Source organism: Carcharhinus amblyrhynchos, chromosome 7 (assembly GCF_965287045.1).
Source record: "Carcharhinus amblyrhynchos chromosome 7, sCarAmb.v2.hapA, whole genome shotgun sequence".
NCBI lineage: Eukaryota > Metazoa > Chordata > Chondrichthyes > Carcharhiniformes > Carcharhinidae > Carcharhinus > Carcharhinus amblyrhynchos.
In genome coordinates, this window is record NC_137330.1 from 85948611 (window position 1) to 85963123 (window position 14513).

At 43.6% G+C, this 14513-nt stretch overlaps 1 protein-coding gene across 1 annotated transcript in view; it reads left to right on the top strand.

Moving 5' to 3' along the window:
- Nucleotides 1-14513, top strand: part of LOC145345099 (mitogen-activated protein kinase kinase kinase 5-like) — a 139750-nt gene that overhangs the window by 88022 nt on the left and 37215 nt on the right. The window contains 2 exon segments of the mRNA XM_080192701.1: nucleotides 10086-10243; nucleotides 13040-13217. Of these exon segments, the coding sequence (XP_080048827.1) occupies nucleotides 10086-10243; nucleotides 13040-13217 (336 nt within the window).

Genomic DNA, 14513 nt, shown 5'->3' on the forward strand with positions numbered 1-14513 from the left:
GATGCAGCACAGATTCGTGAAGGGGAAGTCATGTTTAACAAATTTATTGGATTTCTATGAGGATGCGACTAGTGCGGTAGACAGAGGGGAACCGGTGGATATGGTGTTAGATTTCCAGAAGGCATTCGATAAGGTGCCTCACAAAAGGTTGCTGCAGAAGGTTAGGGTGCATGGAGTTGGGAGTAAAGTGTTAACATGGATTGAGGATTGGTTATCTAACAGGAAGCAGAGTTCGAATTAATGGGTGCTTTTCTGGTTGGCAGTTGGTGACTCGTGGAGTGCTGCAGGGATCGGTGCTGGGGCCTCAACTGTTTACCATTTACATAGACGATCTGGAGGAGGGGCTGAGTGTAGGGTAATAAAGTTTGCTGATGACACGAAGATGAGTGGAAAAGCGAAATTGCATGGAGGGCGTGGAAAGTCTGCAGAGAGATCTGGATAGGCTGAATGAGTGGGCGAGGACCTGGCAGATGGAGTATAATGTTAGCAAATGTGAGGTTATACACTTTGGTAGAAATAATAGTAGGAAGGATTATTATTTAAAGGGTGAAAAGCTGCAGCATGCTACGGTGCAGAGGGACCTGGGGACCCTTGTGCACAAATTGCAAAAACCCAGTCTGCAGGTGCAGCAGGTGATCAAGAAAGCGAATGGAATGTTGGCCTTTATAGCGAGGGGGATAGAATATAAAAGCAGGGAGGTCTTGTTGCAACTGTACAGGGCACTGGTGAGGCCGCAGCTGGAGTACTGTGTGCAGTTTTGGTCCCCTTATTTGCGAAAGGATATATTGGCCTTGGAGGGAGTACAGAGAAGGTTCACCAGGCTGATACCGGAGATGAGGGGGTTAGGTTATGAAGAGAGATTGAATAGACTGGGCCTGTACTTGTTAGAGTTTAGAAGGCAGAGGGGGGGATCTTATAGAGAGGTAGAGAGATTCTTCCAGCTTAAAAAGGAAAACAGAACTAGAGGGCACAGCCTCAAAATAAGGTGGGGGACAGTTTAGAACAGAGTTAAAGGGAACTTCTTCACTCAAAGGGTGGTGAATCTCTGGAATTCTCTGCCCATTGAAGTGGTGGAGGCTACCTCGTTGAATATATTTGTCACGGGTAGTTAGATTTCTGATAGACAAGGGTATTAAAGGTTATGGGGAGAAAGCGGGAAAGCGGAACTGATCCACTTCAGATCACCCATGGTCTTATTGAATGGCGTGGCAGGCTCGAAGGGCTAGATGGCCTACTCCTGCTCCTATTGTGTTCTTATGAATAAATCATCTAACCTGAACCTAGCCAAATCCAAGCCTAACCTGAGTAGCCCTGAGGAACTTGTTTAATTATGTGGCCTGCATTTATCCTGACAAAATATAATTTTGACTGAACTATTTTGCTGTATTATTTCGTTCAATGTACAGATATAACAGCATATGTCAATCGCTTAAACTCTTAATAAACTGTGGCATAATATACATGTTACTGAGGAGAAGCACTTTGCGAGTTCCAACAATGCTTCTGGATTTTGAGGTGGAGGAACAGTTTGTGGGAGGACAAGAAAAGCAGAAGCAGCAACTTTTCAGGCTTTTTGTCTATATTTGCTCATGTCCTTAAAGCTGCATTTATTGACCTACTCACTACTGATATTTATTGCGTACGTTACAAACAGGAATGGGGTTAATGGCATCTTACTGTAAACATAAGATGTTAAGATTGGTTTCCTTATTCACAAATGGTGGTATATTTCCCCAACCCCTCAGTTTTTTGTGTGATCCAATTTTCTGTTAATAACCCCACAGCAGACTCGAGATAGGATGCACTCAGAGGTTTAGTTCATTTGCACGTACTCAATGTGGGAAGGAGGGATTGTAAAATTATCTCCATGCTCAGATAGAAAAAGAGAGGGTTAGAGAAATGAAGATTTTACAATCTGGAGACCACAGAAAAACTAAGTATTGGTTCATTTGAGTCCCAATGTCCAGAATCAGAGTCCAATGCAATGTTCCTTAAGAGGCCAATGGACTGAAACCAGTGATAAAGAAGTCACTTTTCCGGTTGTGTTGACCTCTCAAGATGAGATAAGTCAGTTTGTGTGTGATGACATAGGACTTCCAACAGAAGTATGGTAGATGGGAGTCCAGCCTGGCCAGAGCTCCTCCTATGTGGCCTATTAGTCAGATGTTAATACAGCAGATTGGCTTGTGAAACAAGTAATATTGCTTTGCTGAACTGTATAGCTCTGAGGCCTAAGTCACATGATCCTTACTATCCACCAGGTCTTCAATAGAGAATGTATATCCATCATCTGGAATACGGCTGGGTCTCAAAGACTACTAAATATCCCAGCCATTACAAGTTGAAAGGAATACCTGATGGGCTGCTTGCCTTAGCAGACTCTCTATCTCCCAAATGGCCGCCTCCTGGGCTGTAAGGTTCAGTGAATGTTTCTCTGATTCATTTTCCTGTGCATGGTTCATCTTTACAATAGCAACTTGATTGAAGCATATAAGATCCTGAGGGGACTTGACAGGGTGGATGTGGAAAGGATGTTCCCTCCTATGGGCGAATCTAGAACTGGGGGTCGTCGCTTCAAAGTAAAGGGTCGCCCATTTAGGACAGAGATGAGGAAAAGTCTTTTCTCTCAGATGGTTGAGAGACTTCGGACTTCTCTTCCTCAAAGGGTGGTTGAGGCAGGGCCTTTCAATATCTTTAGGGCAGATGAAGATAGATTCCTGATAATCTTTCACCCACATGTTTATCAGGAGTAGGCAGAATGTGAAGTTGAGTGTCAATCAAATCAACCATAACGTTATTGAATGGTAAAATAGGCTTAAAGGGTCAAGTGGCTTATTTCTGCTGTAAATTGGATGGTTGTATAATAGTTACATTCAGATTAACAAGCTCTTGCGTACTTGTATAGTGGCTTTGTTCCAGTGTTGCTTAATCTAGGAAGTAATGGAGAACTGCATTCATAATAAAGCCAAATTGTGAGATTATAGTAAAATTCTTTTAAATTTCATTTACAGGATGTGGGTCGCACTGGCTAGGCCAGCATTTATTGCCCATCTCTAGTTACTCTTGAGACTGTCTCTTTTTTTAAAAATCATGATCTAAGTAATATGTGCTTCAATTTGTTATGTCTAGGGTGTTGCCGGGTTTATGTTCAGAATCGATACTTAAACTAGCTCCATTACTAGTCATTGTTTTGCCACGTGTGCTGCCCAGTGAAACACAGTAAGAAGTCTGACAACACCAGGTTTAAGTCCAACCGATTTTATTTGATAGTAAACTCGCAAGCTTTCGGGATTTGTCCCTTCGTCAGGTGAATGGAGAGTTCTGGCCTCAGACAGAGCCTATAACAGCACAGATAGTTTACAGATTACTGATTAGAATGCGAGTCTTTACAACTAACCTGCTATTCAAGTCTTAAAGATGCCGACAATGTGAGTGGAAGGAGCATTAAGCACAAGTTAAAGAGATGTGTGTTGTCTCCAGACAGTACAGTAAGTGAGGTTTTGCAAACCCAGGCAAGTCACGGGGGTTACAGTGCGACATGAACCCAAGATTCCTGTTGAGACCGTCCTCATGTGTGCAGAACTTGGCTATCAGTCTCTGCTCAGTGACTCTGTGCTGTCGTGTGTCATGAAGGCCGCCTTGGAGAATGCTTACCCAAAGGTCAGAGGCCAAATGCCCGTGACCACTGAAGTGTTCGCCAACAGGAAGGGAACAGTCTTGCCTGGTGCTCAGCGACACGACCTGTACCTGGGATCACCATTGCAGACATCAGAGCAGCCTTCTTGAAGATCAACCCACGGAAAGCGACAGGCCTGGACTGAGTACCCGGACGAGCGTTCCGATCCAGCGCGGATCAGCTGGCGGGATTATCCGTAGACATCTTCAACCTCTCTTCACATCAATCTGAGCTTCCTATCTGCTTCAAGGAGATGACCATCATCCTGGTGCCAAAGAAAAGTCAAGCAGCATACCTTAATGACTATAGTCCAGTGGCTCTGACAGCTATCATTTATGAAGTGCTTCGAAAGGTTAGTCATGGCACGAATCAAGTCTGGCCTCCCAGATAGCCTGGATCCACAAATAATCCCGTCATCTGATCAGCGCCAGATCCACAGCAGATGCCATCTCCCTGGCCCTGCAGTCAATACTGGAACACCTAGATAACAAAGACATCTATGTCAAACTCCTATTTATCGACTACAGCTCAGCATTCAACACCATTATTCCTACGAAACTCAACCCCAAATTCCATGGCCTGAGTCTCAGCTCCTCCTTCTGTGACTGGATCCTGAACTTCCTAACCCCAGACTGCAATCAGTAAAGATAGGCAACGACACCTCCTGCATGATCATCCTCAACACTGGTGCACCGCAAGGTTGTGTCCTCAGTCCCCTACTATACTACTTATACACCGATGATTGATTGTGTGGCCAAATTCCCCTCCAACTCAATTTTTCAAGTTTGCTGATGACACTACCATTATGGTTAGATTTCAAACAATAATGAGACGGTGTACAGGAAAGAGATAGAGAATCTGGTGAACTGATGCGATGACAATAATCCCTCATAAGAACATAAGAAATAGGAGCAGGAGTAGGCCATCTAGCCCTTCGAGCCTGCCCCGCCATTCAATAAGATCATGGCTGATCTGTCGTGGCTCAGTTCCACTTTCCCGCCCTCTCCCCATAACCCTTAATCCCCTTGCCTATCGAAAACCTATCAACCCGCATCTTAAATATATTTAGTGAGGCAGCCTCCACCACTTCAACGGGCAGAGAATTCCAGAGATTCACCACCCTTTGAGTGAAGAAGTTCCTCCTCAACTCCGTTCTAAACCGCCCCCCCCACTTTATCTTGAGGCTGTGCCCTCTAGTCCTACTGTCCTTTCTGAGCGGGAAGAGTCTCTCCACCTCTATCCTATCCATCCCATTCATCATCTTATATGTCTCAATGAGATCTCCCCTCATTCTTCTAAACTCTAACGAGTACAAGCCTAGTTTATTCAGCCTCTCCTCATAGCTCAACCCCCTCAACTCCGGTATCAACCTAGTAAACCTCCTCTGCACTCCCTCCAAGGCCAAAATATCCTTGCGTAAGTGCGGCGACCAAAACTGCACACAGTACTCCAGCTGCGGCCTCACCAGTGCCCTGTACAGTTGCAGCAAGACCTCCCTACTTTTATATTCAATCCCCCTCGCTATGAAGGCTAGCATCCCATTTGCCTTCCTGACCACCAGCTGCACCTGCAGGCTGGATTTTTGTGACTCATGCACAAGGACCCCGAGGTCCCTCTGCACCGTTGCATGCTGCAGTTTTTTGCCATGTAAGTAATAGTCCCTCCCTCAAAGTCAACAAAACAAACAAAAATATTATTGACTTCAGAAAGCACAGAGGACATGCACCTGTCTACATCAATGGGGAAGACGTAGAAATGGCCAAGAGCTTCAAGTTTTTATGTGTCCAGGTCACCAGCATCTTGTCCTGGTCCCTTCATGCCAATGCTAGTATTAAGAAAGCCTACCAATGCCTCTACTTAGAAGATTAAGGAAATTTGGCATGTCCACTACAACTTTCTCCAACTTTTACAGATGCACCATAAAAAGCATTCTTTCTGGTTGTATCACAGATTGGTATGGCTTCAGCTCTGTCCAAGACTGCAAGAAACTACAAAGGGTCTTGAACGAAAGCCAGTCCATCACTTAAACCAACCTCCCACTGTTGACAATGTCTGCACTTCCCATTGCCTTGGAAAAGTAGTAATTAAATTTAATCATAATTAAAGTCCCCACACATCCCGGGCATACTCTCTTCCATCGGGAAAAGGTACAAAAGTCTGACAACACTTACTAACCGACTCAAAAACAGCTTCTTCCCTGCTGCTGTTAGACTTTTTTGAATGGACCTATCTTGCATTAAGTTGATCTTTCTCTACACCATAGTTATGACTGTAACACTACATTCTGCATTCTCTTTCATAGAATCATAAAAATCATAGAAGCCCTACAGTGTAGAAAGAGGCCATTTGGCCCCATCAAGCTTGCACTGACAATGATCCCACCCAGGCTGTATCCCTTAAATCCCAAGCATTTACTCTGTTAATCCCTCTGAAACTAAGGGGCAATTTATTATGGCCAATCTACCTAACCCACACATCTTTGGGCTGTGGGAGGAAAACGGAGCAAATCCACACAAACACACGGGGAGAATTGACCTGAGGCCAGAATTGAACCAGGGTCGTTGGCATTGAGAAGCCACAGTGCTAACCATTGTACCATCTTTCCTTAGCTTTGTCCATGTAGTGCACAAGAAACAATACTTTTCACTGTAGACTAATACATGTGGCGATAATAAATGAAATCAAGGTCATTTTTACCCACCATTTTGGGCGCCGTACTTACGCAAGGATATTTTGGCCTTGGAGGGAGTGCAGAGGAGGTTTACTAGGCTGATGCCGGAGTTGAGGGGGTTGAGCTATGAGGAGAGGCTGAATAAACTAGGCTTGTACTCGTTAGAGTTTAGAAGAATGAGGGGAGATCTCATTGAGACGTATAAGATGATGAATGGGATGGATGGGATAGAGGTGGAGAGACTCTTCCCGCTCAGAAAGGACAGTAGGACTAGGGGGCACAGCCTCAAGATAAAGGGGGGGCGGTTTAGAACGGAGTTGAGGAGGAACTTCTTCACTCAAAGGGTGGTGAATCTCTGGAATTCTCTGCTCGTTGAAGTGGTGGAGGCTACCTCGCTAAATATTTTTAAGACGCGGGTTGATGGGTTTTTGATAAGCGAGGGGATTAAGGGTTGTGGGGAGAGGGCGGGAATGTGGAACTGAGCCACGACAGATCAGCCATGATCTTATTGAATGGCGGGGCAGGCTCGAAGGGCTAGATGGCCTACTCCTGCTCCTATTTCTTATGTTCTTATTTCTTGGCCAGTTGAAGAGTATGCAGGCAGTGGCTCGAAAGCTAGTTGTCTGCATGTGCCTTCTTTAATTTTAGTATTATGCACAGCACAGGGTTTGTAATACAGAAGAGAAACAAAGCGTTAAGCTGGGCATAAATATTTTAAAATATATTTGTGCAATTTCTTCATAAAGTTTTCCTTCATTCTTTCCTAAATTACCTCCTGATTACTGATACATTCTCCAGAGCATTGGTGTAGAAATTAAACATTGCAGGCAGCTGCAAATCTGAGCACAGAATTTGATATCAAAGCAGAAAATGCTGGAAATGCTCAGTTGTTCAGGCAGAATCTGCAGAGGGAAAAACTGAGTTAGTTTCAGGTCAGTGAGCCTCAACAATTCATGATTTCTAGCCAATTGCTGGATTATTGTTCTAGGTCAGAAAGTGCAGCTGCCATTGCTTCACGTCAAAAAGTGTTTTTGATAGGAATTCAAAGAATCTTTGTTTCTATGAACCTCATTTGTTTGAAAATTCCAGTGTTTCTGGGTTCCAATGAAGGATCATCCAGACTCAACATTGGCTCTATGCTCTTTCCAACAAATGCTGTCAGACCTGCTGAGATTTTTCAGCATTTTCTGTTTTTGTTTGAGATTCCAGCATCCATGGCATTTTGATTTTATTATATTTCTGGGCTTCTTGTCTTCTTTGTTCTGTATTACTGCCAAGAATTGCATTGTAGATGTGCTGAATACAGAATGGAGTGCATGGTATTAGCTGATGTGTTTGTAGATTATGAAGAGGAATAAAGTACCTTTATTTTGTGGAGAGTTACTCTTATTTTAAATGTTATGGGGTTTTTCATTAAATATTGTCAATTGCCCCCTTCTGTTCATAATGGTGATGGGCAAGAGTCCTAAAATCCCCAAATTAGGGATTGATTTGTACACAGTTTCAACAAAGTGCTTTCCACCAATGATTCACGCAATGACACAAACACCTCCTTCAGTCATTTTGATTCTTAAATCTAAAATGTGTAAATGTTAACTTTGTTTACTTTAAGATCTTTGCACAAAAAGAAAAACATTTTGTACTGGAGGATTTCCTCTATACACCATCTGGAACAGAATTATAAACCTTTCCTTCATGAAGCAGTTTACAGGTTTGTCAGCCACAAATCAGAGGAAATCTTCAGCCTTGGCCTGTATGATAGGCCATGATTAGATTGCCACCAGAATCTCTTGATTTGTAGGAACATTTGCAGCAAGAACATTTTGTTCCTTACACTTGTCTTCAGAAATTATGACCCCCCCCCCACCCACCCCACCACCAACTCCCACCCCTCTCTGCCGCACATTTGTTGCCTTAAGGTAATGAGGTTTGACTTCTAAAAGTAAAAAATGCAGCCACGTTTCTGTCTGCGATTAATGTTGAGCAACTCAAGGTTCATGAACTAGTCGACTGAAACTCTGGAATGTACTGTTGGCTATAATATTACTTCATAAGGTTGAACAAAATGGTTCTTTCATTGGATTGTTATGTGCTGTAGTTTGAGAACATTTGGCAATATTTTACACCAAGACACAGCATGACAATTTGCAATCGGGGAGGCGGTGGCATGATGGTATTGTCACTGAACTAGTAACTAGAGGCCCAAGGTAATGTTCTGGGAATCCAGGTTTGAAACCCACCATGGCAATAATATCTGGAATTAAGAATCTACAAATTTACTGATGACCATGCAACCATTGTCAATTGTCATAAAAACCCATCTGGTTCATTCATGCCTTTAGGGAAGGAAAACTGGTATCCTTGGTCTGGTCTAGGTATGACTCTAAAATTTACAAGAATGTGATTCACTCTTAAATGCCCTCTGAAATGGCCGAGCAAATTAAGCACTGTGGGTGCACCTGCACCATATGGGGGCTGCAGCTATCCAAAAAGGCAGCTCACCGCCAATTCCCAAGTGCAATTAGGGAGGAGAGATTTTTTTTTAAAAAACTTGTTTATCATAGGAGAAAATTGGCCTTGTATTTGTTCAGGTAAGTATGATCCACTGGGCTTTTTAAAAATTCATTCATTTAATTTGGAGAGTTCGCCTGACAAAGGGGCAAACCCCGAAAGCTTGCGAGTTTACCATCAAATAAATCGGTTGGACATAAACCTGGCGTTGTCAGACTTACTGTGTTTACCCCAGTCCAACCCCAGCATCTCCACAGCATGCCTAATGGGTCATGACAGCTGAACAAGTTGCATTCTAGAGCTTCTGAAGGTCCCTACAAGCCCATGGGGTGGCATGGCGGTGCAGTGATTAACACTGCTGCCTCGCAGCTCCAGGGACCCAGGTTTGACTCCCAGCTTGGGTCACCGTTTGTGTGGAGTCTGCACATCCTCCCCATGTCTGCATGGGTTTCCTCCAGTGCTCCAGTTTCCTCCCACAGTCCGAAGGTGTGCTGGTTAAGTGCGTTGGCCGTGCTAAATTCTCTGTGTATCCGAACAGGCGCCAGAGCGTGGCAATTAGAGGATATTCACAGTAACCTCAATGCAGTGTTAATGTAGACCTACTTGTGACACACACAAATAAATATGATGAAAGTCTGTTCAGAGGTGGGGACAAGGTGTGATCTTGTAGAGTGGGAGGGAGGACTGCAAAGTTTTGAATGATGTGCATGAAATTTTGTGTTTAACAGAAAAAATTAAAAGTCTTCATTTAATTACCTATAGCAACATGGTGGATACCTCCAAGAACCTTGTCTAATTCACAGTGACACTTGGTGCCCAGAATCTGCAACTGCATGCTGAATTGACCATGTCTTTATATACTACAATGGCAATGGCTGGGCTACAAAAAAACATTAGGTGCTATGCCATTCTTCTCAATCCATCATGTGACGTTACATTTACAACCACCGCCAGGCATCTGGAGACCACATGCTATTTTTGATAGATATTGTGTGCATGCATGTCTCACCTAGCATATCTGAATGTGACTTTACTCCATACCACATGGTTGACCCATGATGCTGCCTTCAGTTTGCTAGTGGGTAATTAGAATTGCTAAATTTTAGAACAACAAGGTGGACAACAAATATAGCCTTTACCACATTGGCTGCATCCTGAGAAAAATTCTAAGGTCCAAGCAAACTGCTGAGTTTGCAATAGTATGAATTTATTTTTGCCCTTCTTTAGGAACGCTTCAATACATGGCTCCGGAAATAATAGACAAAGGCCCAAGAGGTTATGGGAAGCCTGCTGACATCTGGTCATTAGGATGTACAATTATTGAAATGGCAACAGGGAAACCTCCGTTTTATGAATTGGGAGAACCTCAGGCTGCAATGTTTAAGGTAAGATATCACAATAAGTGAATGTGGGTTAGCATACAAGCTATTCCAACTTGTGAAAACTCAGAGGTTTATACAAAATAAACAGAAGAAGCATATACATAGTAAATATTCAGCATTGTTGGTGAGCATAGCTAAATTAACAGTGCAGGCTCCAGCTCTCTTTCAGAACTGAATATGAATTTGCATTTGAATAAAATCAGAATAAAGGTGAAGAAAATGATGAACGATTGCAACTGTATACACTGGGGAAAGAATATTTTTCTTGTTGTTTTGATTATTCTATTTTTGAATATCAGCATACAAATGAGAATCACCAGCATTCCATTCCCAAAAATTATCCAAAACACAGACTGGGATTTTTCACTCCCACCCATGGCAGGTGTCATGACAGATGGGAGTGGGAAACGTCATGAGCACAGAAATCTGGTTTATCATAGAATCATAGAACCCTACAGTGCAGAAAGGCCCATCGAGTCTACACCAACCACAATCCCACCCAGGCCCTACCCCCATATCCCTACATATTTACCCACTAGCCTACACATCCTGAATACTAAGGAGCAATTTCTTAGCGTGGCCAATCAACCTAACCTGCACATCTTTGGACTGTGGGAGGAAACGCACGCTGACACGAGGAGAATGTGCAAAGTCCACACAGACAGTGACCCGAGCCGGGAATCGAACCCAGGACCCTAGAGCTGTGAAGCAGCAGTGCTAACCACTGTGCTACCATGACGTTTACATCAGTGGGAACACAGTTCTATTGTCCATTCCCACCTTCAATGCTGTTTCCTGATGCATAAGGCCCGATTCTCCCAAAAAAATTCTAAGTGCTGAATTGGTGGGAAAAAGGTGTAATTCACAACTGTGTTTTCAGTGGAAGTTCAGACTCGAATCTTCGCACTCTGTGCCCTGCAGAGGTCACAATTATGAATGTCATTAAAAACCTGGGGGGCAGGGCCTATTCGCGCTAGAATCTGACAGCTCCAGAACTCTGTGCATGCGCAATGGTCCCAATCTGTCAATCTCCCTGTTCGCTGGCCAGTCTGGGACCCTCACCCTGCTGCCTCTATATCCCCTTCCATGATCTGATCGCAGCCTCCATGACCAATCCCAGGCCAGCCCTGATTCCCCTCCCATCTCAGAGCACCGCAATCTCCAGCACCTCTTTCCACCCCTCAGCAGTGATGATCACCCCACCCCTGATCACTGGCCTCCCTCCAGCCCCAACCAATTCTATCTGCAGAGTTGCAGCGGGAACCCTAATGCCCATCGATCAGCCCCTTGGCACTGCCTGATGCTCAATGGGCAGTGCCAATGTGTCCCCTGGGCATGGGCACTCTGCCCCTTGGGCAGTGCCAAGGGGCACAAGCTGGCAGCTCTGGGTTCCAATGCCCAGGGGCACTGACACAACCCCCCCACCCCCCACCCCCGAAGGGGAACCCCCCTTCACTCCAGTGGGGTCTCTCACTAGTTTGCCAAAGGTTGGGAGCTACTCCAAACCCTGCTGGAGTAAAATGCTCTCAGCGGGGTGGGAAATGCTATCAGGCCTGGAGGACTCAGTGCCGGGCCCAATAATCTCATTTAAAATAGATTTAAATCACTTACCTTGTCATCCCACTGGTTTCCACCTTGACTCCACCTGTTCTCCAGCTGTGAGAGGCGTGCATGTATCCCGAATCCCCCAAAATTGCCAACATGCATCTCCCAACCTGACACGCCACAAAACATGCACGTCAGGATGGGAGAATCAGGCATATAATGTCAGGAAAGCCATTTGAACACATTTAAAATGTGATTGAATACTCATTATAAAGCTGACTTACTGTCATATCATCCCCCCCAACACTAGACCAAGAGGTCATGTCAGCGTCTAATTAGACTGACTTACTTCACAGTGATATATAGCAATGGGTATCTGGCGACCAGCACTTTGCTTGTGATTTTGAGGTTTGTTCACTTATCTTTCATCAAACAGTGCTCATGGCACCTTGACTTACAATGGCCTTCGCTGGCAGCATCGACCTCATTACTCTCAGTGGGTATCACAGGCAAGGCGCTACTTGGATGAGTGCGTTCAGTATCTCATGTCAGAAGGCGTAGCCTCTTGCAATGTCTCTGCATCATTGCAGTCATCACAGAAGCCTGGTAATGGCAGGAACAACTCACAATCCTCAGTGCTCTGGTAGCTGTGTGCCCTCAATTTGACAAAGCTCCTCAAGGCAATCTACTGAACCGAAACAGGGCAATGAATCCTGTGTCGTCTCAGTGGCATAACTGAGACGTCACATTGGACCAAGGCAGCAGGGGACATTACACAGAACTAATTCCACTTTGACATCATGTGGCTCTTTCTGCCCCTTTCTCCTCTATCACATTGATATTCATGGATGTACGTTCATCCAAACATATCCCTGGATTTGGAGCATCTTAGAATTATGAAGTTCACACAGTCAGTACACTAATTAAATACTCAATTTTAGCCACAGCTGAATGTCAATTAATCTTGTGACTTTTGCTTAATGTATTGGGACAATACTAATTAACAGCATTCTAAATTCAGCCCCTTTAGTTCATCTAGTAAACTGTTTTGATATGAAAGTTAACTCTCATTAAATACTTCCAAAATGTATTTTGCCAAAAGCTTATGAATCAATGAGTAAGTCATATCAAAGCACGTTTTAATTTGGCAATTGTTTCACAGCGTTCCCATCCTGTGCTAAGAGGTAAATACTTCTGCTTCTTTGATGCGCTAGTATGCTGTGCTGTTCTGACTCATTTTTGCCACCTTTGCAGGTTGGAATGTTTAAAATACATCCAGACATTCCAGAATCAATGTCACCAGAGGCGAAGGACTTCATACTCCGCTGCTTTGAACCAGAACCCGACAAGCGCGCCACTGCTGCAGAACTGCTTTCAGATGAATTTCTGAAAGTTACCAGCAGAAAGAAAAAGACACAACTGAAACAACAAGGTAACCAAAGCAGAAACACTAGTTTCTCATTGCTGTGACATTCTAGAGATTCAAACTGTGAAGTCTTATGCTCTTTTGCTACTTTGATAGTGAGTTCTCTGTATCATGATAAGAAATGAAAGCAATACAGAATTACAGAACCTTCACAGTGCAGGAGGCCATTCAGCCCATTGAGTCTGCACTTTTAACTGCTGTCAAAGGTTAAAAATGTACCAGACATCGCAATCAAATTAGTAAATTAGCATTTTTGTAATTGTGTAAGTTTCCTTAAGCAATATTTTAATGGTAACTTATAAAATGGTAAAGAAAGGATATGAAAACATAGAATCTAGAATTCCTATAGTGCAGAAGGGGGCCATTCAACACATCAAGTCTGCACTGAACACAATCCTACCCAGGCCCTATTCCCATAACCCCATGCATTTATCATAGCTAGTCCCCCTGACACTAAGGGGCAATTTATCATGGTCAATTCACCTAACCTACATATCTTTGGACTGTGGGAGGAAACCGGAGCACCCAAGGAAAACCCACGCAGACACAGGGGAGAATGTGCAAACTCCACACAGACAGTGACCCAAGCCAGAAATCGAATCTGGATTCCTGACGCTGACAGGCAGCAATGCTAATCACTGTGTTGCCCTAAAATAACATACTTTACAATTAACCTATGTGCCCAAAGTTTAAAGAAAAACACCCTGAAAGTGAAAATTAATTGCCATTTTGAGGGAGAGCTGCACTGTCATAAGTGCCAATTTGCAGCTAGAATCAGTGCCCTGTACAATTTGATGAAGGACAGGGAGTTCAACTGTAACTGGTGAGTGTTTAGCTTTCAATGAGACTTACTGGCAGAAGATAGATTAACAAGTCATTTATCTCCTTGCTGTTTGCTGTGCTTAGTTACAAAACAGTAGTGACTACATATCAGAACTAATTAATTGGTTGGAAGTCACTTTTGGATGTCCTGACGATTTGAAAAGCTCTATAATTAATACAAGTTTGTACTTATTTCTAGTGTGAAGCAACCATTGCAGCTATGTTTTCATCCAAGAAGCATATATTTAACTTGTCGGGCTTAAAAGTTGATCTGTTTTTAGAATTCTAGTTCTCTGACACAAGTGAAGTAGATTTGGCAGGCGTCCTCTTAGATTTGGTTATGACCAGAGTACAAACTGTTCTTGACATTGAAGGTTTTTGAATACTGTTGCTTAGTGCAAAGTGTGAAGAAATGTTTTGTTCTCATCATCCCTCTTCTTGCACAACACAGTCATCCTGTGTTTTGTAGATTTTTTTTTG